This window comes from Oncorhynchus clarkii, unplaced genomic scaffold (genome assembly GCF_045791955.1).
Source record: "Oncorhynchus clarkii lewisi isolate Uvic-CL-2024 unplaced genomic scaffold, UVic_Ocla_1.0 unplaced_contig_1463_pilon_pilon, whole genome shotgun sequence".
NCBI lineage: Eukaryota > Metazoa > Chordata > Actinopteri > Salmoniformes > Salmonidae > Oncorhynchus > Oncorhynchus clarkii.
The window spans coordinates 92,212-120,000 of record NW_027260828.1 but is presented as its reverse complement, the minus strand read 5'-3'; the positions used below and the strand labels follow the sequence as shown (position 1 = coordinate 120,000).

Genomic DNA, 27,789 nt, shown 5'->3' with positions numbered 1-27,789 from the left:
AACACTGTGTATAACCATGGAAACTGCAACAACATGACAGAAACAAAGTGTATTCGTTTCTGTGAACATGAACGTTGTATAAGTGTTGTTTTTTCATTAAATTGTTACGTGTTTCATTGCTCCATCACATGATTCAGACCCGGCCCAAACGATGATGTAACGTATTATTCTCCTAAGTTTACCGGCTGAATAATGTTTTGATTATAACTTCATGAGCTGTCAGTGTGTGTATGTGATTCCCTGGTTGTAAGACTGGGTTAATCTCTCAGCTTGTCTCGGCTTGGTTTGGCTCAGTTCAGTTCAGTTCAGTAGTGTGAAAAGGGTATTAGAGAGGGGTTGGAGCTGGTCGGGCTGCAGGCAGAGCCCAGATGTTCCACAGATGATTACTGTAGGCTTCAGGAATGTAGTACTGGAGGAAGAGGAGGAGGAGGAAGGAGGAGGGGGAAGCAGGAGGGGGGAGGAGGAGGGATGCTGCTTCCACATCAAATACCTCCACTGTATCTGGGGCCAGACTTTAGAGATGCCATTTCGCTGTAACACTACAGACCTCCTGACAGCCTTTAGAGATGACATTTCACTGTAACACAACAGACCTCCAGACCAGCATTTGTTTATTTCCATGTGTGTGTGTGTGTGTGTGTGTGTGTGTGTGTGTATGTGTGTATGTGTATGTGTGTGTGTGTGTGTGTGTGTGTGTGTGTGTATGTGTGTGTGTGTGTGTGTGTGTGTGTGTGTGTGTGTGTGTGTGTGTGTGTGTGTGTGTGTGTGTGTGTGTGTGTGTGTGTGTGTGTGTGTGTGTGTGTGTGTGTGTGTGTGTGTGTGTGTGTGTGTGAGTGTGTGTGTTTGTGCGTTTACAGAGTGGTGTCCTGGTTATAAAGGGGAGGAGCCCAGCAGGTGGGGGATGGTTTAGGGAGTTTATTAGAGAGCTGTCCACATCCTGTTTTCCTGCAGAGCTTCAGTCATACTGGATTACTACCTCACACTGGTCTGGTCTGGTCTGGTCTGGTCTGGTCTGGTCTGGTCTAATCTGGTCCAATCTGGTCTAATCTGGTCTGGGGATAAACTAGCTCACAGTTCAGCTTCACAGTCAGGTAGAGTATCTTCTACATCTGAATTGCTGCTGTTTGGGGTTTTAGGCTGGTTTTCTGTTTTCTTTGTGAATTCGGCTGATGTAAAAATATATTCATTTTATTGATTGATTGATTGAGTATATTCAGACACACTAGCAGAGATCACTGGATATTAGTGATCAATATTCAATATTGATTGATTGATATTAGATGTATTTTACAGAGGAAAAGGTTTTCTATAGTGAAACCATCCTCCACTGGACATCTGCAGGTCAAATGGAATGTGAACATGAACCAGTCTGAAATGAATGAATGTGTCAATAACATGACAGTCTGACATCACATCAACTTCAGATATTATATTGATTCTTCATCTAACTGATCTGTGCCAAGCTGAAGTTACAACTTCCAGTTAAACCAATCACATAATGATGGTGTTTTATCTGCTTTTGCACAGACAGACTATTCTCTAATAAGCATCACTCAGGTCTAAGTGTTGGACTACAAAGACACAGACTTATCGTCTACAGAACCTGGTCCAATCTCATCTAGTCATCAACTATGAGATGTTAACAGGAAGGGGCGTCAGGTAGCCTAGTGGTTAAAGCATTGGGCCAGGAACCGGAAGGTTATTAGATCAAATCCCAGAGCTGACATGGTGAAAATCCACTGTTCCTAGGCTGTCATTGTAAATCAGAACTTGTTCTTAACTGACTTGCATAGTTAAATAACGGTCAAATAAAAATCAGTTCAGCATGTATGATGTCTACACCTGTTGACTGTTTCTACATCCTCACTTGTCTCTGTCAGAAATGGTGGAGGGGTTGAACGAGCTCATAAATAAGCATTTCATTGTAAAGTCTACACCTGTTGACTGTTTCTACATCCTCACGTGTCTCTGTCAGAAATGGTGGAGGGGTTGAACGAGCTCATAAATAAGCGTTTCATTGTAAAGTCTACACCTGTTGTCCATGCTGCATGTGACCAATAACATTTGATTTGTTTTTCTGATGAAGATGACGATGAGGAGGGCAGTAGCCCTGCTGTCCCTGCTCTCTCTGTGTGTCTCTCAGAAGTGGAAGCAGGAGACATCAGAGTGGGAAAGAGGTAAGGCAGACACAGTCACCAGCATGTAATCTACTTCCTGTATGTGTAGAGTCTCTTTGATAGAGGTAAGATAGACCAGACACAGTCACTAGTATGTAATCTACTTCCTGTATGTGTAGAGTCTCTTTGATAGAGGTAAGATAGACCCGACACAGTCACTAGTATGTAATCTACTTCCTGTCTGTGTAGAGTCTTTTTGATAGAGTTAAGGCAGACCAGACACAGTCACTAGTATGTAATTCACTTCCTGTATGTGTAGAGTGTCTTTGATAGAGGTACAGTAAAACAGCCCAGACACAATCACTAGTATGTAGTCTTCTTCCTGTATGCAGTGGTGGAAAAAGTACTAAATTGTCATACTTGAGTAAAAGTAAAGATACATTAATAGAAAATGTCTCAAGTAAAACTAATGGTCACCCAGTAAAATACTACTTGAGTAAAAGTCTAAAAGTATTTGTTTTTAAAAATACTTAAGTATCAAAAGTAAATGGAATTGCTAAAATGTTCTTAAGAATCAAAAGTAAAAGTATAAATCATTTCAAGTTCCTTATATTAAGCAAACCAGACGGCACAATTTCCTTTTATTTATTGACGGATAGTCCGGGGCTCACTCCAACACTCAGACGTACTTTACAAACGATAGAGGTAAGGTAGAACAGACACAGTCACTAATATCTACTTCCTGTATGTGTAGAGTCTGATAGAGGTAAGGTAGACCAGACACAGTCACTAATATCTACTTCCTGTATGTGCTTATAGAGTCTCTTATGTAGCACACTTCAAATAATATTTTCTATGCATCCATTAATATTGAATGATATGGTGTTCTAACAGCTTGTTATCTTCAAGACATGATCAGCCAGTGGTACAGTACAGTATAGTCTACCTTCGGTTTCTGAGGGGTGAATGAACATTCCCATGTTATCTCCAGCAGATAAAAGCCAGACTAAGATCTGCTCCAACCTGACCCAGGTGCTGGACAACTGGAAGTACGCCATCATGAACCAGGTGAAGGACCTGCTGATCAACGATCACGCCTCTGTCCTGCCAGAATACGTCAGGTAGGTGACATCATCACCACGTGTCAGAAAGAGAGAGATGAAAGGGAGGTACAGTGATCAGGATACGAACATTCCATTCCAGCTAAAACAGTTGACATACAGTGCATTCAGAAAGTATCTAATAAGTTACCTGTAAACGCTGTCCAAACATTTCAAACAACTTTCCTAATCCAACTTTAGGTATTTTAAAACATAAATAATTGATCAAATTTAAGACGGGGTAAACTGTGTTCAATACCGGATAAAAACAACGTGAAGCGCATGACCTGGAGCGCGCATCAAAACATTAGAGAGCACTAGGCTGGACCCTCGTTCTGAACGTCTTCATTTCTCTAAAGAAAAAAATAAACCAATTTCTAAAGACTGTTGACATCTAGTGGAACAGAAATCTTCGTTTCCAGAGAAAACAAATTGAAAACAGAGTCACCTCAACAACAACAACAATTCCTGGATGGATTGTCCTCGGGGTTTCGCCTGCCAAATAAGTTCTGTTACACTCACAGACAATAGTTTAACAATTTTAGAAACTTTAGAGTGCTTTCTATCCAAATCTTCCAATTATATGCATATCCTAGCTTCTGGGCCTGAGTAGCAGGCAGTTTACTTTGGGCACGCTTTTCATCCGGACGTGAAAATACCGCTCCCTATCCCAAACAGGTAATACCTGCCTGCTCAACCCGGAAGCCAGCCACACAATTGTGTCAGAGGAAGCATTGTTCAATGGAATCGCTAGAGCGCGATGAGCCAAGTAAAGCCGTCCCGACCAAACCATCCCCTAACCCAGACAACGCTGTGCCAATTGTGCTCCGCCCTTTGGACTCCCAATCACGGTCGGTGATACAGCCTGGGATCTAAACGGGGTCTGTAGTGATGCCTTAGACGACTGCGCCACTTGGGAGACCCTTCAGTTTTTAATTTAGAATAAATTTGCAAAGTAAAATTATGCTTTGCCATTATAGTGTATTGTGTGTAGAATGAGGGGGGGAAACGACTTAATCATTTTTTAATAAGGCTGTAACCTAACAAAATGTGGAAAAAGTCAAGGGGTCTGAATAGTTTTCTAATGCACTGTATGTGTAATTTTACCTTTATTTAACTAGGAAAGTCAGTTAAGAACAAATTTCTATTTACAATGACGGACTAGAAACAGTGGGTTAACTGCCTTGTTTAGGGGCAGAACGACAAATGTTTACCTTGTCAGCTCAGGGATTAGATCTTGCAACCTTTTGGTAATGACCTCAGTACGGAAAGTTCCAGTCAGAAGATCTGTAACAGCAGCAGCCTCCTGGGCCTGTAAACACAAAGCATCTGATCTGGGATCAGTTTTAGATCATAATGAATAATATGATATGGACAGAGAGGACCTGATCCCAGATCAGCACTCTGCTTTGGATGGTGAACTGAGAGTTCTGGCTGAGACATCAAAAACGACTAGCTAGCAGCCATCCAACCAGTCCTGGAGAGACTGAGTGTTCCTACTCTGAGTCCTGCAGGCAGCCAATAACACACATGTGTACCAGCATGCTTACTGTAAGCGCTCACTCTCCAACAACAGGCCTGGATAGGCTGCAGTGCACACTCAGTGTGTTTGTGTGTGTGTGTGTGTGTGTGTGTGTGTGTGTGTGTGTGTGTGTGTGTGTGTGTGTGTGTGTGTGTGTGTGTGTGTGTGTGTGTGTGTGCGCGCCTGGATAGGCTGTAGTGCACAATAACATAGCTTGACATTAAGCCAGAAAACATCTCTCATTGATGAAGAATGTCACTGATGTTTAATGAGGCTCTAGTTTCCCATGTCTTCTGTCCTGATGTTTCCTGCAAACAGACACAATGAGATGTTTTCCATCATATTTTATTGTAATATATTCTATCCTCATAGCAGCGTGGCCCATTAGATTGTAGTAGGGATTTCACAAACGTGTAAAGCAGTGTGTAACGCAGTGTGTAAAGCAGTGTGTATAGCAACGTGTAAATCAGTGTGTAAAGCAGTGTGTAAAGCAGTGTGTAAAGCAAAGTGTAAATCAGTGTGTAAAGCAGTGTGTAAAGCAATGTGTAAAGCAGCGTGTAAAGCAACGTGTAAAGCAGTGTGTAAAGCAGTGTGTAAAGCAGTGTGTAAAGCAACGTGTAAAGCAGTGTGTAAAGCAGTGTGTAAAGCAACGTGTAAAGCAGTGTGTAAAGCAGTGTGTAAAGCAGCGTGTAAAGCAACGTGTAAAGCAGTGTGTAAAGCTGTGTGTAAAGCAGTGTGTAAAGCAGTGTGTAAAGCAACGTGTAAAGCAGTGTGTAAAGCAACATGTAAAGCGGCGTGTAAAGCAGTGTGTAAAGCAGCGTGTAAAGTAGCATGTAAAGCAACGTGTAAAGCAGTGAGTAAAGCAGCGTGTAAAGTAGCATGTAAAGCAACGTGTAAAGCAACGTGTAAAGCAGTGTGTAAAGCAGTGTGTAAAGCAACGTGTAAAGCAGTATGTAAAGCAACATGTAAAGCAGCGTGTAAAGCAACGTGTAAAGCAGTGTGTAAAGCAACGTGTAAATCAGTGTGTAAATCAGTGTGTAAAGCAGTGTGTAAAGCAAAGTGTAAATCAGTGTGTAAAGCAGTGTGTAAAGCAATGTGTAAAGCCGTGTGTAAAGCAGTGTGTAAAGCAGCGTGTAAAGCAGTGTGTAAATCAGTGTGTAAAGCAGTGTGTAAAGCAGTGTGTAAAGCAGTGTGTAAAGCAACATGTAAAGCAGCGTGTAAAGCAACATGTAAAGCAACGTGTAAAGCAGTGTGTAAAGCAACGTGTAAAGTAGCATGTAAAGCAACGTGTAAAGCAACGTGTAAAGCAGTGTGTAAAGCAGTGTTTAAAGCAACGTGTAAAGTAGCATGTAAAGCAACGTGTAAAGCAACGTGTAAAGCAGTGTGTAAAGCAGTGTGTAAAGCAACGTGTAAAGCAGTGTGTAAAGCAGTGTGTAAAGCAGCGTGTAAAGCAGTGTGTAAAGCAACGTGTAAAGCAACGTGTAAAGCAGTGTGTAAAGCAGCGTGTAAAGCAGTGTGTAAAGCAGCGTGTAAAGCAGTGTGTAAAGCAGCGTGTAAAGCAGTGTGTAAAGCAGTGTGTAGACTTCATGGTGTCATAATTTAGCGCACTAACATTTCAGTTGCATTTGCAGTTCAAAACATATTGGAAACAGATTAAGCCTTTTTCTGGACTAAAAAACGTTTCCAATGGAGACTCTCCTTTGATCTTGCTTTTTTATTGCAGGACTGTATCCGGGAAACAGGCCCTGAGTTATTTCACTGATCCTTTCATGACAGTGGCCCAATCTGGACTATTCCCTCTCTGTTGCTCCTCTCCTGTGTAGATGTGCTGGGCATCTGCCTCTGCAACCAGCACCACTGTACTGCTAACAGTACAGCTTCCTTCACTGTCCCTGCTCCCTTACTGACCTCTGTAACCAGCACCAATGTACTGCTAACAGTACAGCTTCCTTCACTGTCCCTGCTCCCTTACTGACCTCTGTAACCAGCACCAATGTACTGCTAACAGTACAGCTTCCTTCACTGTCCCTGCTCCCTTACTGACCTCTGTAACCAGCACCAATGTACTGCTAACAGCAAATAAAAATCAAATCAGATTGTATTGGTCACATACAAGTGTTTAGCAGATGTTATTGCGGATGTAGAGAAATGCTTGTGATTCAAGCTCCGACAGTGCAGAAATATCTAACAAGTAATATCTAACGAATTACACAACATAAACCCAATACACACAAATCTAAGGAATGAATTCAGACTATATACATATATGGACGAGCGATGTCAGAGCGGCATGGACTAAGATACACTAGAATAGTCTAGAATACAGTATATACATTTGAGATGGGTAATGCAAGACATGTAAAAATTATTAAAGTGACCAGTGTTCCATTTCTTAAAGTGGCCAGTGATTTCTAGTCTATATCTATAGGCAGCAGCCTCTAATGTGCTAGTGATGGCTGTTTAACAGTCTGATGGCCTTGAGATAGAGGCTGTTTTTCAGTCTCTCGGTCCCAGGTTTGATGCACCTGTACTGACCTCGCCTTCTGTATGATAACTGGGTGAACAGGCAGTGGCTCGGATGTTTGATGTCCTTGATGATCTTTTTGGCCTTCCTGTGACACTGGGTGCTGTAGGTGTCCTAGAGGGCGGGTAATTTGCCCCCGGTAATGTGTTGGGCAGATCACACCACACACTGGAGAGCCTTGTGGTTGCGGGCAGTGCAGGTGCCGTACTAGGTGGTGATACAGCCTGACAGGATGCTCTCAATTGTGCATCTGTAAAAGTTTGTGAGGGTTTTTCGTGTCAAGCAAAATGTTTTTAGCCTCCTGAGGCTAACGAGGCTCTGTTGCACCTTTTTCACCACATTGCACCTTCTTCACCACATGCCTCTCCTTCATGTCAATATGCCTTGTCCATTGCTGTTCTGGTTAGTGTTTATTGGCTTATTTCACTGTAGAGCCTCTAGTCCTGCTCATTATACCTTATCCAACCTATTAGTTCCATCCCCCACACATGCAATGACATCTCCTGGTTTCAATGATGTTTCTAGAGACAATATCTCTCTCTTCATCACTCAATACCTAGGTTTACCTCCACTGTATTCACATCCTACCTTACCTTTGTCTGTACATTATACCTTGATACTATTTTATCGCCCCCAGAAACCTCCTTTTACTCTCTGTTCCAGACGTTCTAAACGACCAATTCTTATTGCTTTTAGCCGCACCCTTATTCTACTCCTACTCTGTTCATCTGGCGATGTAGAGGTGAATCCAGGCCCTGCAGTGCCTAGCTCCACTCCTATTCCCCAGGCGCTCTCTTTTGACGACTTCTGTAACCGTAATAGCCTTGGTTTCATGCATGTTAACATTAGAAGCCTCCTCCCTAAGTTTGTTCTATTCACTGCTTTAGCACACTCTGCCAACCCGGATGTTCTAGCTGTGTCTGAATCCTCGCTTAGGAAGACCACCAAAAATTCAGACATTTTAATTCCAAACTACAACATTTTCAGACAAGATAGAACTGCCAAAGGGGGCGGTGTTGCAATCTACTGCAAAGATAGCCTGCAGAGTTCTGTCCTACTATCCAGGTCTGTACCCAAACAATTTGAACTTCTACTTTTAAAAATCCACCTCTCTAAAAACAAGTCTCTCACCATTGCCGCCTGCTATAGACCACCCTCTGCCCCCAGCTGTGCTCTGGACACCATATGTGAACTGATTGCCCCCCATCTATCTTCAGAGCTTGTGCTGCTAGGCGACCTAAATTGGAACATGCTTAACACCCCAGCCATCCTACAATCTAAACTTGATGCCCTCAACCTCACACAAATTATCAATGAACCTACCAGGTACCTCCCCAAAGCCTTAAACACGGGCACGGGCAACAAATCCACCATAATTGAGAATTTCAATAAGCATTTTTCTACGGCTGGCCATGCTTTCCACCTGGCTACTCCTACCCCGGTCAACAGCACTGCACCCCCCACAACAACTCGCCCAAGCCTTCCCCATTTCTCCTTCTCCCAAATCTGCTCAGCTGATGTTCTGAATGAGCTGCAAAAATTTATTTTGCTCCTTTGCACCCCCATTATTTGTATTTCTACTTTGCACATTCTCCCATTGCAAATCTACCATTCAAGTGTTTTACTTGCTATATTGTATCTACTTTGCCACCATGGCCTTTTTGCCTTTACCTCCCTTATCTCACCTCATTTGCTCACATCGTATATAGACTTGTTTATACTGTATTATTGACTGTATGTTTTGTTTTACTCCATGTGTAACTCTGTGTCGTTGTATGTGTCGAACTGCTTTGCTTTATCTTGGCCAGGTCGCAATTGTAAATGAGAACTTGTTCTCAACTTGCCTACCTGGTTAAATAAAGGTGAAATAAAATAAATAAAAATTGTCTGTGTGTGTGGTCCATTTCAGTTTGTTAGTGATGTGTACACCAAGGATCTTGAAGCTTTCCACCTTCTCAACTGTGGTCCCGTCGATGTGGATAGGGGGGTGCACCCTCTGCTGTTTCCTGGCGTCCACAATGATTTTTGACCTTAAGTGAGAGGTTGTGAGCCCTCACCTCTTCCCTGTAGGCTGTCTCGTCATCGTTGGTAATCAAGCCTACTACTGTTGTGTCATCTGAAACTTGATGATTGAGTTGGAGGCGTGCTTAGCCACCCAGTCATGGATGAACAGGGAGTACAGGAGAGGGCTAAGCACGCACCCTTGTGGGGCCCCAGTGTTGAGGATCAGCGAAGTGGAGGTGTTGTTTCCTACCATCACCATCTGGGGGCGGCCCGTCAGGATATCCAAGACCCAGTTGCACAGGGCGGGGTCAGACCCAGGTCCTCAAACTTAATGATGAGCATGGAGGGTACTATGGTGTTGAATGCTGAGCTATAAAAGAGCGGTAGTCAATGAACAGCATTCTTACATACACTACCGGTCAAACGTTTTAGGACACCTACTAATTCAAGGGTTTTTCTTTATTTTTCTATTTTCTACATTGTATAATAATAGTGAAGACATCAAAACTATGAATTAACAAATATGGAATCATGTAGTATTTGAGATTCAAATAGCCACCCTTTGCCATGATGACAGCTTTGCAAACTCTTGGCATTCTCTCAACCAGATTAATCTGGTATGCTTTTCCAACAGTCTTGAAGGAGTTTCCACATATGCTGAGCACTTGTCGGCTGCTTTTCCTTCACTCTGTGGTCCGACTCATCCCAAAGCATCTCAATTTGGTTGAGTTCGGGTGATTGTGGAGGCTGGGTCATCTGATGCAGCAATCCATCACTCTCCTTCTTGGTCAAATAGCCCTTACACAGCCTGGAGGTGTGTTGGGTCATTGTCCTGCTGAAAAACGAATTATCGTTCCAATAAGCCCAAACCAGATGGGATGGCGTATATCTGCAGAATGCTGTGGTAGCCATGCTGGTTAAGTGTGCCTTGAATTAATTCTAAATAAATCACAGACAGTGTCACCCACCAAGCACCCCCACACCATAACACCTCCTCCTCCATGCTTCACGGTGGGAAATACACATGCAGAGATCATCTGTTCACCTACTCTGCGTTACCAGACTCACAAAGACACGGTTAGACCCAAAAATCTCACATTTGGACTCCAGACCAAAACACACATTTCCACTGGTCTACTGCTCGTGTTTCTTGGCCCAAGTAAGTCTCTTCTAATTATTGGTAGTGGTTTCTTTGCAGCAATTCTACCATGAAGACCTGAGTCACACATTCTCCTATAAACAGTTGATGTTAAGATGTGTCTGTTACTTGGACTCTGTAAAGCATTTATTTGGGCTGCCGTTTCTGAGTCTGGTAACTCTAATGAACGTATCCTCTGCAGCAGTGGAAACTCTGGGTCTTCCATTTCTGTGGCGGTCCTCATGAGAGCCAGTTTCATCACAGCGCTTGATGGTTTTTGCGACTTTGCGTTTTGAAGTTCTTGACATTTTCCGTATTGACTGACCTTCATGTCATAAAGAAATGAATGACTGTCATTTTCTCTTTTCTTTTCTCTCATTTCAGCTGTTCTTTTCATAATATGGACTTGGTCTTTTACCAAATAGGGCTATCTTCTGTAAAGACCCCCTACCTTGTTACAACACAACTGATTGGCTCAAACACATTAAGAAGGAAAGATATTCCACAAATTAACGTTTAAGTAGGCACACCTGTTAATTGAAATGGGTTCCAGGTGACTACCTCATGAAGCGGATTGAGAGAATGCCAAGAGGGTGCAAAGCTGTCATCAAGGCAAAGGGTGGCTATTTGAATAATCTCAAATATAAAATGCATATGATTTGTTCAACACTGTTTTGGTTATTACATGATTCCATATGTATTATTTCATAGTTTATGTTGTCACTATTATTCGACAACGTAAAGAGAAACCCTTTAATGAGCAGGTGTTCTAAAACTTTTGACTGGTAGTGTAGGTATTCCTCTTGTCCAGATGGGACAGGGCAGTTTGCAGAGTGACTGAGATTGATCCTTGACTAGTCTGTCAAAGCTCCTCATGAGGACAGAGGTGAGTGATGCAGGGCCATTTAGTCATTTAGTTCAGTTACCTTTGCCTTCGTGGGCCAAGCATGGCGTCAGGAAGCCTAGTGGTTAGAGTGTTGAACTAGTAACCGAAAGGTTGGAAGATCGAATCCTTGAGCTGACAAGGTAAAAATCTGTTGTTCTGACCCTGAACAAGGCAGAAAACCCACTGTTCCTAGGCCGTCATTGAAAATAAGAATTTGTTCTAATAACGTTTTTCTAAACCAATCAGTTCTCCACATTGATTCAACGTCATCACATAGGTTTTTGGGGTTGAAATGACGTGGAAACCACTTTGATTCAACCAGTTTTTGCCTCGTAGGTAACAATTCAGTGACACGACTTCTCTCTCATGCCCTCTCTCTCTCCAGAATTCAGCCCCTGTCTGAGGCCCTGGGGGATCTCTACAAGCAGTTCAACTCTCTAAAGGATGAGCTGGGAAGGCTCAGCTCCAAGTTCGACAGGGTGGAGGGCTTCGTAGATGACCTGCAGGCTGGGAAACTCCCCCGGCCCCCTGTGTGGACCCCTCCTCAACGCCCCATACGGAGAGTCACTCCCCGGCCTCCGCTGAGGATGCCAATGAGGGCAGAGATGAGGGAACCGTTAAGAGGAGAGGTGAGGGCACCACCAAGGGCACAGATAAGGGTACAGATGAGGACTCCAGACCGAGAAAACAGCACGGGTTCAGGATCCACAGGGACTAGAGGAAGGAGGATCCCTAGGCCTTAGTCAATGATCTCTGGAGAGGGGTTGGCTCCTGTGGCATCTGTGGCTTGACCCTGCAGAATTAAATTACATGAACATTACTCTCTTTGAAGTGGCTTTAAAAATATGATTTGTTGTTGGAAATATACATCAGATACTATTATGAAAATTACAATTATTACTTTATAATTCATTGTTAAATCACTAATGAATAAAATCTTAGATGTCACATTAACAAAATAAATACAATACCTGTTGTATATTGGTCACCATCTCTGCTGTGAGTTCATTTCTCAGACGAGCAGCAGCATCAGGGACTTGAACCGGGGGTCCAAAGCGGTGCTCTTGTGTGAGAAGTCTTGGACACCAGGGTCAGCATGTCTAGGCTCCGGGTTAACTCTGATAGCAGTCTTCACATCCCTTACTGCGGGTTCATCTTCATCATGCCACCATTGATTCCAGGATCATTGTTGTCATCGGCAGGACCATGGAAACTGATGGGATGCTCTCAGTGCATATCAGTGTTGTGTTTTGAGAGGTTTGCACCTCTGCAAGTCTTATGGCATTTTCAGACAAAGTCACAATATCTTTGACATTCTTCCTCACAGGTTGATCAGTCAGTGTAGAAAACACCGCAGCTTTCTGCTCAAGGTATCTCTCAACCCTCTGCCGCTAGGAATTTTGCTATCGCTGCGTTGATTTCTTTAGCCCTACCGGAGTCAGCTGGATATTGTTGCCCTGGCTCACCAATGCTTGCCATGTTGCTCCTTTGCATTTAGCCAACTGCTAATTCCTTCATAAACTAATTGCTGCTACGACGACCTCTCAGCTCTGTTCTCGCTGGAGTGAAATAACTAATCAGCTACGAGACGAAACAACTTTTTTTTTTAAGCAAACTTTATTGCTTTATTGGTATTTTCCCCACATTAATTTATGCGCCATTGGTTTATTTTTTATAATGAAATATATAAATATATATATATATATATTCCTAGCTATAATATATGATGAATGTATTGTTGGGTTCACAGTGCGTACCGGACCCCGTGCACCGGGGACCCTGTACCGAACGGTTCAATACGAATACACGTTTCACCCCTAGTAAATAGTGAAAATACAGAGTAAGGTACTACAGGACTACTTTACAAATATACTGTTGAAATACAACTCTTTCCTCTTTCTGCCTGCTGGCAAATATACTCATGAACAAGCCATGCCTCAATTATCTCAACTTGAAAATCCATCTTTATTCTGTCTCCTCCCCTTCATCTACGCTGATTGAAGTTGATTTAACAGGTGACGTCAATAAGACATCATAGCTTTCACCTGGATTCACCTGGTCAGTCTGTGTCATGGAAAGAGCAGATGTTCCTAATGATTTATTCCCTCAGTATACACTGTTGAAAAACAGCTGTTTGAGCCACAAGGTGGCAGCATATTACAATATGTGTCTCTCTTCTCTTTCCACATGCTGGCAAAGTATTAATGACTAAAATGGTATTGTACATCGTAGTAAGATGCAAGTTTAAAACACCTTTGAATATTGTAACTATATAATATGAATATATTGAATATATCATGTTATTGTACTGTTGTTTTAATTCATCATACAGTGAAATAGTACAAGCAAATATTGTACAGGAAATATTGCGATCCCCAATCACATGATTCTTTACAAATCAGCAGTTTTTTTCAGATAGATATGGATGATAATTAAAGAAGTACTTTCAGAATGGTCTAATAATTACGCAATAAGGTCCTGGGGGGGTATGGTATATGGCCGATATACCACAGCTAAGGGCTATTCTTATTTACGACGAATTGCGGAGTGCCTGGATACAGCCCTTAGCCGTAGTATATCGGTCATATACCACAAACCACAGAGGTGCCTTATTGCGATTATAAACTGGTTACCAACGTAATTAAAGCAGTACACATAAATGTTTTGGTATGCGGTCTGATACAGTATATCACGGCTGTCAGCCAATCAGCATTCAGGGCTCAAACAACCCAGTTTATAAAACAATCATGTCATACTAATGAAGGTTCTCAATAATGTGAAGTTTTAATATAAACTAAACTTGTGGTCCATCTCTGGTTATTCATTAACATTACAGTAAACCTGCCCTACATCCTGGATATCTAGATCAACTATTTCTGGATCTGGACTAAAGTCAGAGAGCATAATGCTCTATTTGAGATCAGTTAAACTCCCCCTCATGTAGAGCTGCTAGCACTGATGTTCATCAACATGCTCTAATACAAACACTTGTTCTTTAGAATGTTCTTTATTGAATATCCACAATACAGCAAAGCTCTAACTATTCCTCTATTAATCATCTGCAAAACAACCCATTTCAAATATAACAAGTCTACTTATCATATAGCCTATGATATCAGTATGATTAGCTATTTATCTTTTAGGGAACATAATGCATATATGCAGGTGAAACTTGTAATGAATTAACAATAACTTGAAAAGTGATGTAGAATATGAAATGGACATTACAATGGTTCTCAGGCTATTCAGTGCTGCATTCAGACTTCTTGATGTCTTTCTCAGCGAACTTGGATCCCACGGTGACTTTACACGAGAACACTTTGTCCTGGTTCCATTCTGACGTGTCAACGGTCAGACAGCTGCTGAGTTGAAACGTCTTGTCGGCTTGCGGCACCGGGCCACTCGTAGCGATGCCGCCGGTGACCGGATTCCCTCCCGCTGTCCAGCTGACATCGGCGTAGCCCATGGCCATCTGACTGGCCAGACACACCAGGGTGACTTTGCTGGACTTCAACTCATCGCTGGACGGAGGGAGGATGGTCAAGACAGGCGGAGGGAGGGTAGAGTCTGGACCAATGGAATGAGCAGAATAAATATTACGCAAAATCATTTGATATGTTAGTAGAATGAAACGGGGTTGTGTGATTATACGGTAGAATAAAAAATACACAGTTTTCTCAAAGGCTACAAACAATTAACATTCTGGCCTCATAAATTAAAAGGCACTAAAACCATGTAATTCTATCGTTAAATGTTACTCACAAATCTCTGTTTGTACCTGGTCTTAGTTTTAAACTTTCTACGTAACTCTCCATATGTGACTTTTCAGAGGTGAAGCAGATTTCTGTGCAAGTGGATAATGAGTTCAGATCTCTAAGTTTAAACATAATCAAGTAGTCAGATGTGCTGAATGAGGGATACAATCAAACATATATCCTACTACTAGTAACCCAGGAAACAGAGTTACCAACTGTAATGTCCTAGCCTGCAATGTAATGAATCATGTAGCAACATTGTGTGTAACTACCATATACATGGTTTTATCATTATTTAATATAACGTGGGACCAATGCCTTAAAGGTTGATACAACTTTATGTTGACTTCACATCCAAATCTACCTCTGAGTAAATAGATGATTATTGTATGAGACATTATAAATGAGTATTGTTGTCAAGTGACAGCAGTAACCTACATGGTCAAATAGTCCATCATGTTTTTTAAGTTTAAATGTGAAATCAACAACTACAGATATACTGTAGGTTATGAAGATGTCACATGGTGTTCATGACTCTTGATAATCAGTCCACAAAGTAGGTTATTTACATTAAATAAATATGAAAGAAGAATATAATGTTAAATATGTAACTCTATTAACTATTACGTATTACAAAAAGCCTTGAATACAAAAATATCAGGTTAAAATAAAGGGAACTCACCAGTAACAAAGAGCTTGGTTCCTTGTCCGAATACCACAGTGATTCAGTTTGTTTACACAGCCGTACAATAACCTCCTCACTCTCTACTGAGAGGACAGGAACTGAAACATCCCATTCAGACAGAGCTTCACTCTCTCTACTGAGAGGACAGGAACTGAAACATCCCATCCAGACAGAGCTTCACTATCTACTGGGAGGACAGGAACTGAAACATCCCATTAAGACAGAGCTTCACTCTCACTACTGAGAGGACAGGAACTGAAACATCCCATTAAAACAGAGCTTCACTCTCTCTACTGAGAGGACAGGAACTGAAACATCCCATTCAGACAGAGCTTCACTCTCTCTACTGAGAGGACAGGAACTGAAACATCCCATTAAGACAGAGCATCACTCTCTCTACTGAGAGGACAGGAACTGAAACATCCCATTCAGACAGAGCTTCACTCTCTCTACTGAGAGGACAGGAACTGAAACATCCCATCCAGACAGAGCTTCACTCTCTCTACTGAGAGGACAGGAACTGAAACATCCCATTCAGACAGAGCTTCACTCTCACTACTAAGAGGACAGGAACTGAAACATCCCATTCAGACAGAGCTTCAAGCTCTCTACTGAGAGGACAGAAACTGAAACATCCCATCCAGACAGAGCTTAACTCTCACTACTAAGAGGACAGGAACTGAAACATCCCATTCAGACAGAGCTTCACTCTCTCTACTGAGAGGACAGGAACTGAAACATCCCATTCAGACAGAGCTTCACTCTCTCTACTGAGAGGACAGGAACTGAAACATCCCATTAAGACAGAGCTTCACTCTCTCTACTGAGAGGACAGGAACTGAAACATCCCATTCAGACAGAGCTTCACTCTCTCTACTGAGAGGACAGGAACTGAAACATCCCATTCAGACAGAGCTTCACTCTCTCTACTGAGAGGACAGGAACTGAAACATCCCATTAAGACAGAGCTTCACTCTCTCTACTGAGAGGACAGGAACTGAAACATCCCATTCAGACAGAGCTTCACTCTCTCTACTGAGAGGACAGGAACTGAAACATCCCATTCAGACAGAGCTTCACCCTCTCTACTGAGAGGACAGGAACTGAAACATCCCATTCAGACAGAGCTTCACTCTCTCTACTGAGAGGACAGGAACTGAAACATCCCATTAAGACAGAGCTTCACTCTCTCTACTGAGAGGACAGGAACTGAAACATCCCATTCAGACAGAGCTTCACTCTCTCTACTGAGAGGACAGGAACTGAAACATCCCATTCAGACAGAGCTTCACTCTCACTACTAAGAGGACAGGAACTGAAACATCCCATTCAGACAGAGCTTCACGCTCTCTACTGAGAGGACAGAAACTGAAACATCCCATCCAGACAGAGCTTAACTCTCCCTACTGAGAGGACAGGGACTGAAACATCCCATTAAGACAGAGCTTCACTCTCACTACTGAGAGGACAGAAACTGAAACATCCCATTAAGACAGAGCTTCACTCTCTCTACTGAGAGGACAGGAACTGAACCATCCCATTCAGACAGAGCTTCACTCTCTCTACTGAGAGGACAGGAACTGAACCATCCCATTCAGACAGAGCTTCACTCTCTCTACTGAGAGGACAGGAACTGAAACATCCCATTCAGACAGAGCTTCACTCTCTCTACTGAGAGGACAGGAACTGAAACATCCCATCCAGACAGAGCTTCACTCTCTACTGAGAGGACAGGAACTGAAACATCCCATTCAGACAGAGCTTCACTCTCTCTAATGAGAGGACAGGAACTGAAACATCCCATTCAGACAGAGCTTCACTCTCTCTACTGAGAGGACAGAAACTGAAACATCCCATTCAGACAGAGCTTCACTCTCTCTACTGAGAAGACAGGAACTGAAACATCCCATTCAGACAGAGCTTCAATCTCTCTACTGAGAGGACAGGAACTGAAACATCCCATTCAGACAGAGCTTCACTCTCTCTACTGAGAGGACAGAAACTGAAACATCCCATTCAGACAGAGCTTCACTCTCTCTACTGAGAAGACAGGAACTGAAACATCCCATTCAGACAGAGCTTCACTCTCTCTACTGAGAGGACAGGAACTGAAACATCCCATTCAGACAGAGCTTCACTCTCTCTACTGAGAGGACAGGAACTGAAACATCCCATTCAGACAGAGCTTCACTCTCACTACTGAGAGGACAGAAACTGAAACATCCCATTCAGACAGAGCTTCACTCTCTCTACTGAGAAGACAGGAACTGAAACATCCCATTCAGACAGAGCTTCACTCTCTCTACTGAGAGGACAGGAACTGAAACATCCCATTCAGACAGAGCTTCACTCTCTCTACTGAGAGGACAGAAACTGAAACATCCCATTCAGACAGAGCTTCACTCTCTCTACTGAGAAGACAGGAACTGAAACATCCCATTCAGACAGAGCTTCACTCTCTCTACTGAGAGGACAGGAACTGAAACATCCCATTCAGACAGAGCTTCACTCTCACTACAAACATCTCCGGCTTTTCTAGAGTTTCTCTCTATGAAGTAACAGTATACATAATAGCATCATATTCTGCTGTTGGTGTCTGGTCCTTATGAAGTTAAAGCACTATCCATACGATGCAGTGTTGACTTGATGATGATGTTGTTGATGATGATGTTCAGACAATGTCTTCGAATTATCCTTTATCTCATTGTAATCAAAAATCACTGATTCACTTGAACTGACACGTCTGATTAAAGGCTTGTCCCTCTCAGTCAAAAAGCAGAAGGGTTGCAGTCAGAGGTTTTTGTCATTGTGTAAATCACTGTGATACGAACTCTTCAGCAGAATCATCATGTGTCTGACAGTAATACACTGCTGAGTCTCCTGCCTCTACCTGTTTAATGATGAACTGATAATCTAAGTCTGAGGTGGATTCAGAGTTGAACCGACTAGAGGAGAAACCTGGCCCATAATATTCAGAAGAACTGTCACCGTGGGTAAAGCTCAGAACATACTGAGGAACCCCACCAGGAACCTGTGGGTAAAGCTCAGAACATACTGAGGAACCCCACCAGGAACCTGTGGATAAAGCTCAGAACATACTGAGGAACCCCACCAGGAACCTGTGGGTAAAGCTCAGAACATACTGAGGAACCCCACCAGGAACCTGTGGGTAAAGCTCAGAACATACTGAGGAACCCCACCAGGAACCTGTGGATAAAGCTCAGAACATACTGAGGAACCCCACCAGGAACCTGTGGGTAAAGCTCAGAACATACTGAGGAACCCCACCAGGAACCTGTGGGTAAAGCTCAGAACATACTGAGGAACCCCACCAGGAACCTGTGGGTAAAGCTCAGAACATACTGAGGAACCCCACCAGGAACCTGTGGGTAAAGCTCAGAACATACTGAGGAACCCCACCAGGAACCTGTGGGTAAAGCTCAGAACATACTGAGGAACCCCACCAGGAACCTGTGGGTAAAGCTCAGAACATACTGAGGAACCCCACCAGGAACCTGTGGGTAAAGCTCAGAACATACTGAGGAACCCCACCAGGAACCTGTTTATACCAATGGACATAGTTTCCATCAAATCTGCCAATGTTACAGTCCATAGTGACCTCCTCTCCTGTGGTTTTGGTCTGGACAGACGGCTTCTGGGTCAACACAATGACACCATGAACACCTGTTGACACATCACACTCACCATGAGGCATATATATGTAACTATATATAAGGCATGATTCAAAGGTAAAAATATCAACGTTAATGGAAACTTACATGTTAGAGCAGTGATGAGAGTGCAGAGTGTCCCCAGCATGTTATCAGTGTGTGGTGTCAACGGCCCTTACTGTCCAGCTGAGAGATGAGCAGGGTTGGAGTGTGAGGAGAGGAGAGGCTGCAGGACCCACCTATAAGGAGACAGACAGGGAGGATCAGGGGGAGGGGCCTCTATATCTCAGCCTATCAGCTTCTGAGAAGATGGACTCCTGATGAATTTAAATGACTGTAACTATTAAATTATCAAAATATCTATATATTTAATATTGGACCAACAAAAACCATGTGTGATAATTTTGGTTACACTGAAAAGAGCAGTAATTAGTTTCATGTGAGTTGTGCTGGTAAGTTTGTTGTTGGTAAGTGATGTTGGTAGGTTTACTGAAATCAGTATGTCATAATATAGATAATAATAACATAATGATAATAATATCTGGACCTGATGGTGGGGTTCTGAACTAACAGTACATCACTAAATGCCTGTTGATGTAATATGTCTCTACTGTAAACCAGGGGACTGACTATCATGGAGGTTATCTGATACATGGAGTCTTCTGTTAGGACTGAACCTTCTGGAATATCACTTCATCATTCATGCTTTGTGACAACTAGGTGTAATTGTTAATGACAACATTCTACTAAATGTGTGAAGGGTTTTGTGTTAAACACAAGCATGGAATGTTCTCCTCCTGCAGACACACTGGTTCAGGATGACTTGACATTCAGTTAGTGTCTATATTCAGAACATCTGAAAGCAGAAGTGAGTGTGTTTGGTGAGGAGGTTTTTGTCATGGTGTATATCACTGTGATACGTGCACTTTAACAGAGCTGTCCCAAGTCTGACAGTAATACACTGCTGAGTCTGTCTCCTCCACATTACTGATTATAAACTGATAATCCTTATCAGACGTGGCTTTAGATGTGAAACGATCAGAGGAGAAACCAGAACCATATTGATCAGGAGAGGAAGAGGTAAAGCTACTCCAAGTATGGTAATACCTTAACACATACTGAGGAGCTCCTCCTGGAACCTGTTTATACCAGATTACAACATTGCCCTCCCCTTTGGTAATGTCACAGTGAAAAGTGGCGGTCCCCTTTGTACTGACAGTCAGTACTGAAGGTGTCTGTGTCACTGCTTTCTGGCAACTGACATCTGTGGGAATGAAACACACCATTAATTAAGACAGTTATTCAGACATGAATGTAAAACTTCATTGGCATTGTTTTTGGATTCAGATTGAACATATAGTAAATTCCTTACATGTTAGAGCAGTGATGAGAGTGCAGAGTGTCCCCAGCATGTTGTCAGTGTGTGGTGTGAACGGCCCTTACTGTCCAGCTGAGAGAGGAGCAGGGTTGGAGTGTGAGGAGAGGAGAGGCTGCAGGACCCACCTATAAGGAGACAGACAGAGAGGATCAGGGGGAGGGGCCTCTATAGTTAACCTATCACCAAGCCAAAGAGGACTAGAGGGAGGGGCCTCTACAGTTAACCAATCACCAAGCCAGGGAGGACCAGAGGGAGGGGCCTCTACAGTTAACCAATCACCAAGCCAGGGAGGACCAGAGGGAGGGGCCTCTACAGTTAACCAATCACCAAGCCAGGGAGGACCAGAGGGAGGGGCCTCTACAGTTAACCTATCACCAAGCCAGGGAGGACCAGAGGGAGGGGCCTCTACAGTTAACCAATCACTATCTACTCTCAAACGTACTGTATCTGAGTCTTCACAAGACCAACAGACAGATTTATAAATAATAACTGGATGTATCCTATATTTTCATAACTGTGACACACATTTCAATTAGAGTCACTATTAAACTATAAAAAATAGAAATATTTCAGAGAAGACTATTTCATAAACATATTGGATTTGTTTTGTTGCATTGTAAAGATCAGTATTCTGTTTCTTCTCATTTATGTTAGTTAGTTAATATCAGCATGTCATAATATAGATAATAACATAATGATAATAATATCTGGACCTGATGGTGGGGTTCTGAACTAACAGCACATCACTAAATGCCTGTTGATGTAATATGTCTCTACTGTAAACCAGGGGACTGACTATCATGGAGGTTATCTGATACATGGAGTCTTCTGTTAGGACTGAACCTTCTGGAATATCACTTCATCATTCATGCTTTGTGACAACTAGGTGTAATTGTTGATGACAACATTCTACTAAATGTGTGAAGGGTTTTGTGTAAAACACAAGCATGGAATGTTCTCCTCCTGCAGACACACTGGTTCAGGATGACTTGACATTCAGTTAGTGTCTATATTCAGAACATCTGAAAGCAGAAGTGAGTGTGTTTGGGGAGGAGGTTTTTGTCATGGTGTATATCACTGTGATACGTGCACTTTATCAGAGTCGTCCCAAGTCTGACAGTAATACACTGCTGAGTCTGTCTCTTCCACATTACTGATTATAAACTGATAATCCTTATCAGACGTGGCTTTAGATGTGAAACGATCAGAGGAGAAACCAGAACCATATTCATTAGGAGAGGAGTGAGTACGGTAAAACCTTAACACATACTGAGGAGCTCCTCCTGGAACCTGTTTATACCAGTTTACATATTTTTTTTCATCTTTGGTAATGTCACAGTGAAAAGTAACAGTCCCCTTTGTACTAACAGTCAGTACTGAAGGTGTCTGTGTCACTGCTTTCTGGCAACTGACATCTGTGGGAATGAAACACACCATTTATTAAGACAGTTATTCAGACATGAATGTAAAACTTCATTGGCATTGTTTTTGGATTCAGATTGAACATATAGTAAATTCCTTACATGTTAGAGCAGTGATGAGAGTGCAGAGTGTCCCCAGCATGTTGTCAGTGTGTGGTGTGAACGGCCCTTACTGTCCAGCTGAGAGAGGAGCAGGGTTGGAGTGTGAGGAGAGGAGAGGCTGCAGGACCCACCTATAAGGAGACAGACAGGGAGGATCAGGGGGAGGGGCCTCTATAGTTAACCAATCACCAAGCCATGGATAACTAGAGGGCGGGGCCTCTGCAATCAACCTACCACCAGCTACTCTCATTATTGATTGTTATAATTATTTTTCACTGTAATTTTTCTGAATGATCAAAGTAACCAGAATATATGAGAGACTAGTATGATCATTGTTCTACATGAGATCCTGTCTTGTTCACTGACTCATATTCTACCTCCATCAATCATGTCTGTAGTTTAATATCCTATACTAGTTCTGCACAGGACCAACATAATGATGAGGTATCTAATCTCCTACCTCCATCAAACCATGTCTGTAGTTTATTATCCTATACTAGTTCTACACAAGACCAACATAATGATGTATCTAATCTCCTACCTCCATCAAACCATGTCTGTAGTTTATTATCCTATTCTAGTTCTACACAAGACCAACACAATGATGAGGTATCTAATCTCCTACCTCCATCAAACCATGTCTGTAGTTTATTATCCTACACTAGTTCTGCACAGGACCAACACAATGATGAGGTATCTAATCTCCTACCTCAATCAAACCATGAATGGAGTTTATTATCCTACACTAGTTCTGCACAGGACCAACACAATGATGAGGTATCTAATCTCCTACCTCCATCAAACCATGTCTGTAGTTTATTATCCTACACTAGTTCTGCACAGGACCAACACAATGATGAGGTATCTAATCTCCTACCTCCATCAAACCATGTCTGTAGTTTATTATCCTACACTAGTTCTGCACAGGACCAACATAATGATGAGGTATCTAATCTCCTACCTCCATCAAACCATGTCTGTAGTTTATTATCCTACACTAGTTCTGCACAAGACCAACACAATGATGAGGTACTTAGGATGTCTCCCTATTCCCCTTATAGTGCACTACTGTTGACCAGAACCTAATGGGCCTTTGTCAAAAGTAGTGCACTATAAAGGGAATATAGTGCCATTTGGGAAACATTTTCAGTTTCAGTCCACTCCTCTGGTCACCTGCAGACCCCCCTAACTCCCCCCTCCCCCCACACAGTTCTGAGAGGAGATAAAACAACCCCTTGATTTACATGAAGCTATAAATAAGGAGAGGAGGGGAAGCAGGTGTGTCCTGGGGGAGAAAGGGAGCAACACATCACTGCCTGTAACTCAGTGTCAGATCTAGAACACGTCCCTGGTGAATGACTCTGATAACTAGAGATAGTAGACATGAAACCACCAGCTGGTCTTTGGGTGGGACTGAAACCAGTGGTCTACAGACAGCTGTTCCTGTTGTAAAGTACATGTAGATCTTTCCTCAGTCATTATTGGTGGTCTATTCTGATCACTGAGGCAGGATGGTGTGAATCCTAACTTCTAATTAAGGTGAATCTTTACTTAGTCATGCATTGATGCCAATGATGCCAATGGGAGACTAAGTGAAAATGTGACTGGACTGCTAGTTAGGGTTCTCCCCAATGTGAACAAGACCAGACTTAGAGTGAGGGCACCAACGAGAACAGATGTGAAGAACAAGATGAGGACACAGAGAGAGAAAATGGAACAGGACAAGGGTTCATGAGGACCAGAGGAAGGAGGGTCCCTAAACCTTAGTTAGACTGATTTAGTCTCAACTACATCACTACACTCCTCTCTGAACCAGACCAACGCAGAACTGAGGAGAGATTTGTACTGACAACACAGATATTGTACACTAACTATAAATAACGTTATCATTTGTGATTGATTTGAAACTGCGTGATGGATTTATTCTGGAAATTATTACAATGGAATACAACTATAATGAAATACAACTGTTTGAGCAACAAGGTGGAAGCATATTATAATATTTTAACTCTTCTCTTTCCCCCTGCTGGCAAAGATGTACGGAGAGAAAAGAGTCATGAGTCAAATGTTAACGTACATATAGTAAGACGTAGGTTTATAACACTATTGATATATAAACTATGAATATTTTGAATTTATCATGCTGCTGTACTGTTGTTTAAATTCCTCATACAGTGAAAAGTACAAGCAAATATTGCCTAGGAAATAATCGAGTTTCCTTTTCAAATTAACTATTTTAAATAGATATGGAAGATTATTAAATAGGTACTTTCAGAATGTTCTTATAATACAATCATATCACACTAATGAAAGGTTCTCAATAATGTGAAGTTTTAATATAAACTAAACTTGTGGTCCATCTCTGGTTATTCATTAACATTACAGTAAACCTGCCCTACATCCTGGATATCTAGATCAACTATTTCTGGATCTGGACTAAAGTCAGAGAGCAGGCTGCTCTATTTGAGATCAGTTAAACTCCCCCTCATGTAGAGCTGCTAACACTGATGTTCATCAACATGCTCTAATACAAACACTTGTTCTTTAGAATGTTCTTTATTTAATATCCACAATACAGCAAAGCTCTAACTATTCCTCTATTATAAATCTGCGAAACAACCCATTTCAAATATAACAAGTCTACTTATCATATAGCCTATGATATCAGTATGATTAGCTATTTATCTTTTATGGAACATAATGTAAATATGCAGGTTAAACATTTTGATGCGTTAACAATAACTTGAAAAGTGATGTAGAATATGAAATGGACATTACAATGGTTCTCAGGCTATTCAGTGCTGCATTCAGACTTCTTGATGTCTTTCTCAGCGAACTTGGATCCCACGGTGACTTTACACGAGAACACTTTGTCCTGGTTCCATTCTGACGTGTCAACGGTCAGACAGCTGCTGAGTTGAAAAGTCTTGTGGGCTTGCGGCACCGGGCCACTCGTAGCGATGCCGCCGGTGACCGGATTCCCTCCCGCTGTCCAGCTGACATCTGCGTAGCCCATGGCCATCTGACTGGCCAGACACACCAGGGTGACTTTGCTGGACTTCAACTCTTCACTGGACGGAGGGAAGATGGTCAAGACAGGCGGAGGGAGGGTAGAGTCTGGACCAATGGAATGAGCAGAATAAATATTACGCAAAATCATTTGATAAGTTAGTAGAATGAAACGGGGTTGTGTGATTATACGGTAGAATAAAAAATACACAGTTTTCTCAAAGGCTACAAACAATTAACATTCTGGCCTCATAAATTAAAAGGCACTAAAACCATGTAATTCTATCGTTACATGTTACTCACAAATCTCTGTTTGTACCTGGTCTTAGTTTTAAACTTCCTAAGTCCTATGTGACTTTTCAGAGGTGAAGCAGATTTCTGTACAAGTGGATAATGAGTTCAGATCTCTAAGTTTAAACATAATCAAGTAGTCAGATGTGCTGAATGAGGGATACAATCAAACATATATCCTACTACTAGTCACCCAGGAAACAGAGTTACCAACTGTAATGTCCTAGCCTGCAATGTAATGAATCATGTAGCAACATTGTGTAACTACCATATACATGGTTTTATCATTATTTAATATAACGTGGGACCAATGCCTGAAAGGTTGATACAACTTTATGTAGCATTCACATTCAAATCTACCTCTGAGTAAATAGATGATTATTGTATGAGACATTATAAATGAGTATTGTTGTCAAGTGACAGCAGTAACCTACATGGTCAAATAGTCCATCATGTTTTTTAAGTTTAAATGTGAAATCAACAACTACAGATATACTGTAGGCTATGAAGATGTCACATGGTGTCCATGACTCTTGATAATCAGTCCACAAAGTAGGTTATTTACACTAAATAAACATGAAAGAAGAATATAATGTTAAATATGTAACTCTATTAACTATTACGTATTACAAAAAGCCTTGAATACAAAAATATCAGGTTAAATAAAGGGAACTCACCAGTAACAATGAGCTTGGTTCCTGGTCCGAATACCACAGTGATTCAGTTTGTTTACACAGCCGTACAATAACCTCCTCTCTCTCTACTGAGAGGACAGGAACTGAACCATCCCATTCAGACAGAGCTTCACTCTCTCTACTGAGAGGACAGGAACTGAACCATCCCATTCAGACAGAGCTTCACTCTCAATACTGAGAGGACAGACACTGAAACATCCCATTAAGACAGAGCTTCACTCTCTACTGAGAGGACAGGAACTGAAACATCCCATTCAGACAGAGCTTCACTCTCTCTACTGAGAGGACAGGAACTGAAACATCCCATTCAGACAGAGCTTCACTCTCTCTACTGAGAGGACAGGAACTGAAACATCCCATTCAGACAGAGCTTCACTCTCTCTACTGAGAGGACAGCAACTGAAACATCCCATTCAGACAGAGCTTCACTCTCACTACTGAGAGGACAGTAACTGAAACATCCCATTCAGACAGAGCTTCACTCTCACTACAAACATCTCAGGCTTTTCTAGAGTTCCTCTCTATGAAGTAACAGTATACATAATAGCATCATATTCTGCTGTTGGTGTCTGGTCCTTATGAAGTTAAAGCACTATCCATAGGATGCAGTGTTGACTTGATGATGATGGTGATGATGATGTTCAGACAATGTCTTCTAAATATCCTTTATCTCATTGTAATCAAAAATCACTGATTCACTTGAACTGACACGTCTGATTAAAGGCTTGTCCCTCTCAGTCAAAAAGCAGAAGTGTTACAGTCAGAGGTTTTTGTCATTGTGTAAATCACTGTGATACGAACTCTTCAGCAGAATCATCATATGTCTGACAGTAATACACTGCTGAGTCTCCTGCCTCTACCTGTTTAATGATGAACTGATAATCTAAGTCTGAGGTGGATTTATAGTTGAACCGACTAGAGGAGAAACCTGGCCCATAATATTCAGAAGAACTGTCACCGTGGGTAAAGCTCAGAACATACTGAGGAACCCCACCAGGAACCTGTTTATACCAATTGACATAGTTTCCATCAAATCTGCCAATATTACAGTCCATAGTGACCTCCTCTCCTGTGGTTTTGGTCTGGACAGACGGCTTCTGGGTCAACACAATGACACCATGAACACCTGTTGACACATCACACTCACCATGAGGCATATATATGTAACTATATATAAGGCATGATTCAAAGGTAAAAATATCAACGTTAATGGAAACTTACATGTTAGAACAGTGATGAGAGTGCAGAGTGTCCCCAGCATGTTGTCAGTGTGTGGTGTGAACGGCCCTTACTGTCCAGCTGAGAGAGGAGCAGGGTTGGAGTGTGAGGAGGGGAGAGGCTGCAGGACCCACCTATAAGGAGACAGACAGGGAGGATCAGGGGGAGGGGCCTCTATATCTCAGCCTATCAGCTTCTGAGAACACGGTTTTCTGAATAATTTAAATTACTTTAACTATTAAACTATCAAAAATATCAATGTTTTAAATTGGA

General features: G+C 42.1%; 2 protein-coding genes across 2 annotated transcripts; both read right to left on the bottom strand.

The window, feature by feature from the left end:
- Positions 1-14,282: 14,282 nt before the first annotated feature.
- Positions 14,283-19,596, bottom strand: LOC139401836 (immunoglobulin lambda-1 light chain-like). Its single transcript, XM_071145819.1, has 5 exons — positions 19,511-19,596; positions 19,291-19,415; positions 18,559-18,762; positions 15,729-15,762; positions 14,283-14,858 (listed from the first exon to the last, which is right to left on the bottom strand). Exons 1-5 carry the CDS (start codon positions 19,548-19,550, stop codon positions 14,533-14,535), a joined length of 729 nt encoding a protein of 242 aa, XP_071001920.1. The 5' UTR covers positions 19,551-19,596; the 3' UTR covers positions 14,283-14,532.
- A 5,291-nt stretch (positions 19,597-24,887) lies between these two features.
- Positions 24,888-27,559, bottom strand: LOC139401835 (immunoglobulin lambda-1 light chain-like). Its single transcript, XM_071145817.1, has 4 exons — positions 27,520-27,559; positions 27,100-27,424; positions 26,281-26,318; positions 24,888-25,420 (listed from the first exon to the last, which is right to left on the bottom strand). Exons 1-4 carry the CDS (start codon positions 27,557-27,559, stop codon positions 25,095-25,097), a joined length of 729 nt encoding a protein of 242 aa, XP_071001918.1. The 3' UTR covers positions 24,888-25,094.
- Positions 27,560-27,789: the final 230 nt, after the last annotated feature.

What these genes read in the sequence shown, in the direction of transcription:
- LOC139401836 (XM_071145819.1), bottom strand. Translation starts at nt 19,550, where the DNA reads ATGCTGGGGACACTCTGCACTCTCATCACTGCTCTAACAT. An exon ending in TCTCATCACTGCTCTAACAT is followed by an intron (nt 19,416 to 19,510) that starts GTAAGTTTCCAT and finishes ATGTGTCAACAG; the next exon opens with GTGTTCATGGTGTCATTGTG. An exon ending in ATGTCCATTGGTATAAACAG is followed by an intron (nt 18,763 to 19,290) that starts GTTCCTGGTGGG and finishes CTTTACCCACAG; the next exon opens with GTTCCTGGTGGGGTTCCTCA.
- LOC139401835 (XM_071145817.1), bottom strand. Translation starts at nt 27,559, where the DNA reads ATGCTGGGGACACTCTGCACTCTCATCACTGTTCTAACAT. An exon ending in TCTCATCACTGTTCTAACAT is followed by an intron (nt 27,425 to 27,519) that starts GTAAGTTTCCAT and finishes ATGTGTCAACAG; the next exon opens with GTGTTCATGGTGTCATTGTG. An exon ending in TATGATGATTCTGCTGAAGA is followed by an intron (nt 26,319 to 27,099) that starts GTTCGTATCACA and finishes AAACTGAATCAC; the next exon opens with TGTGGTATTCGGACCAGGAA.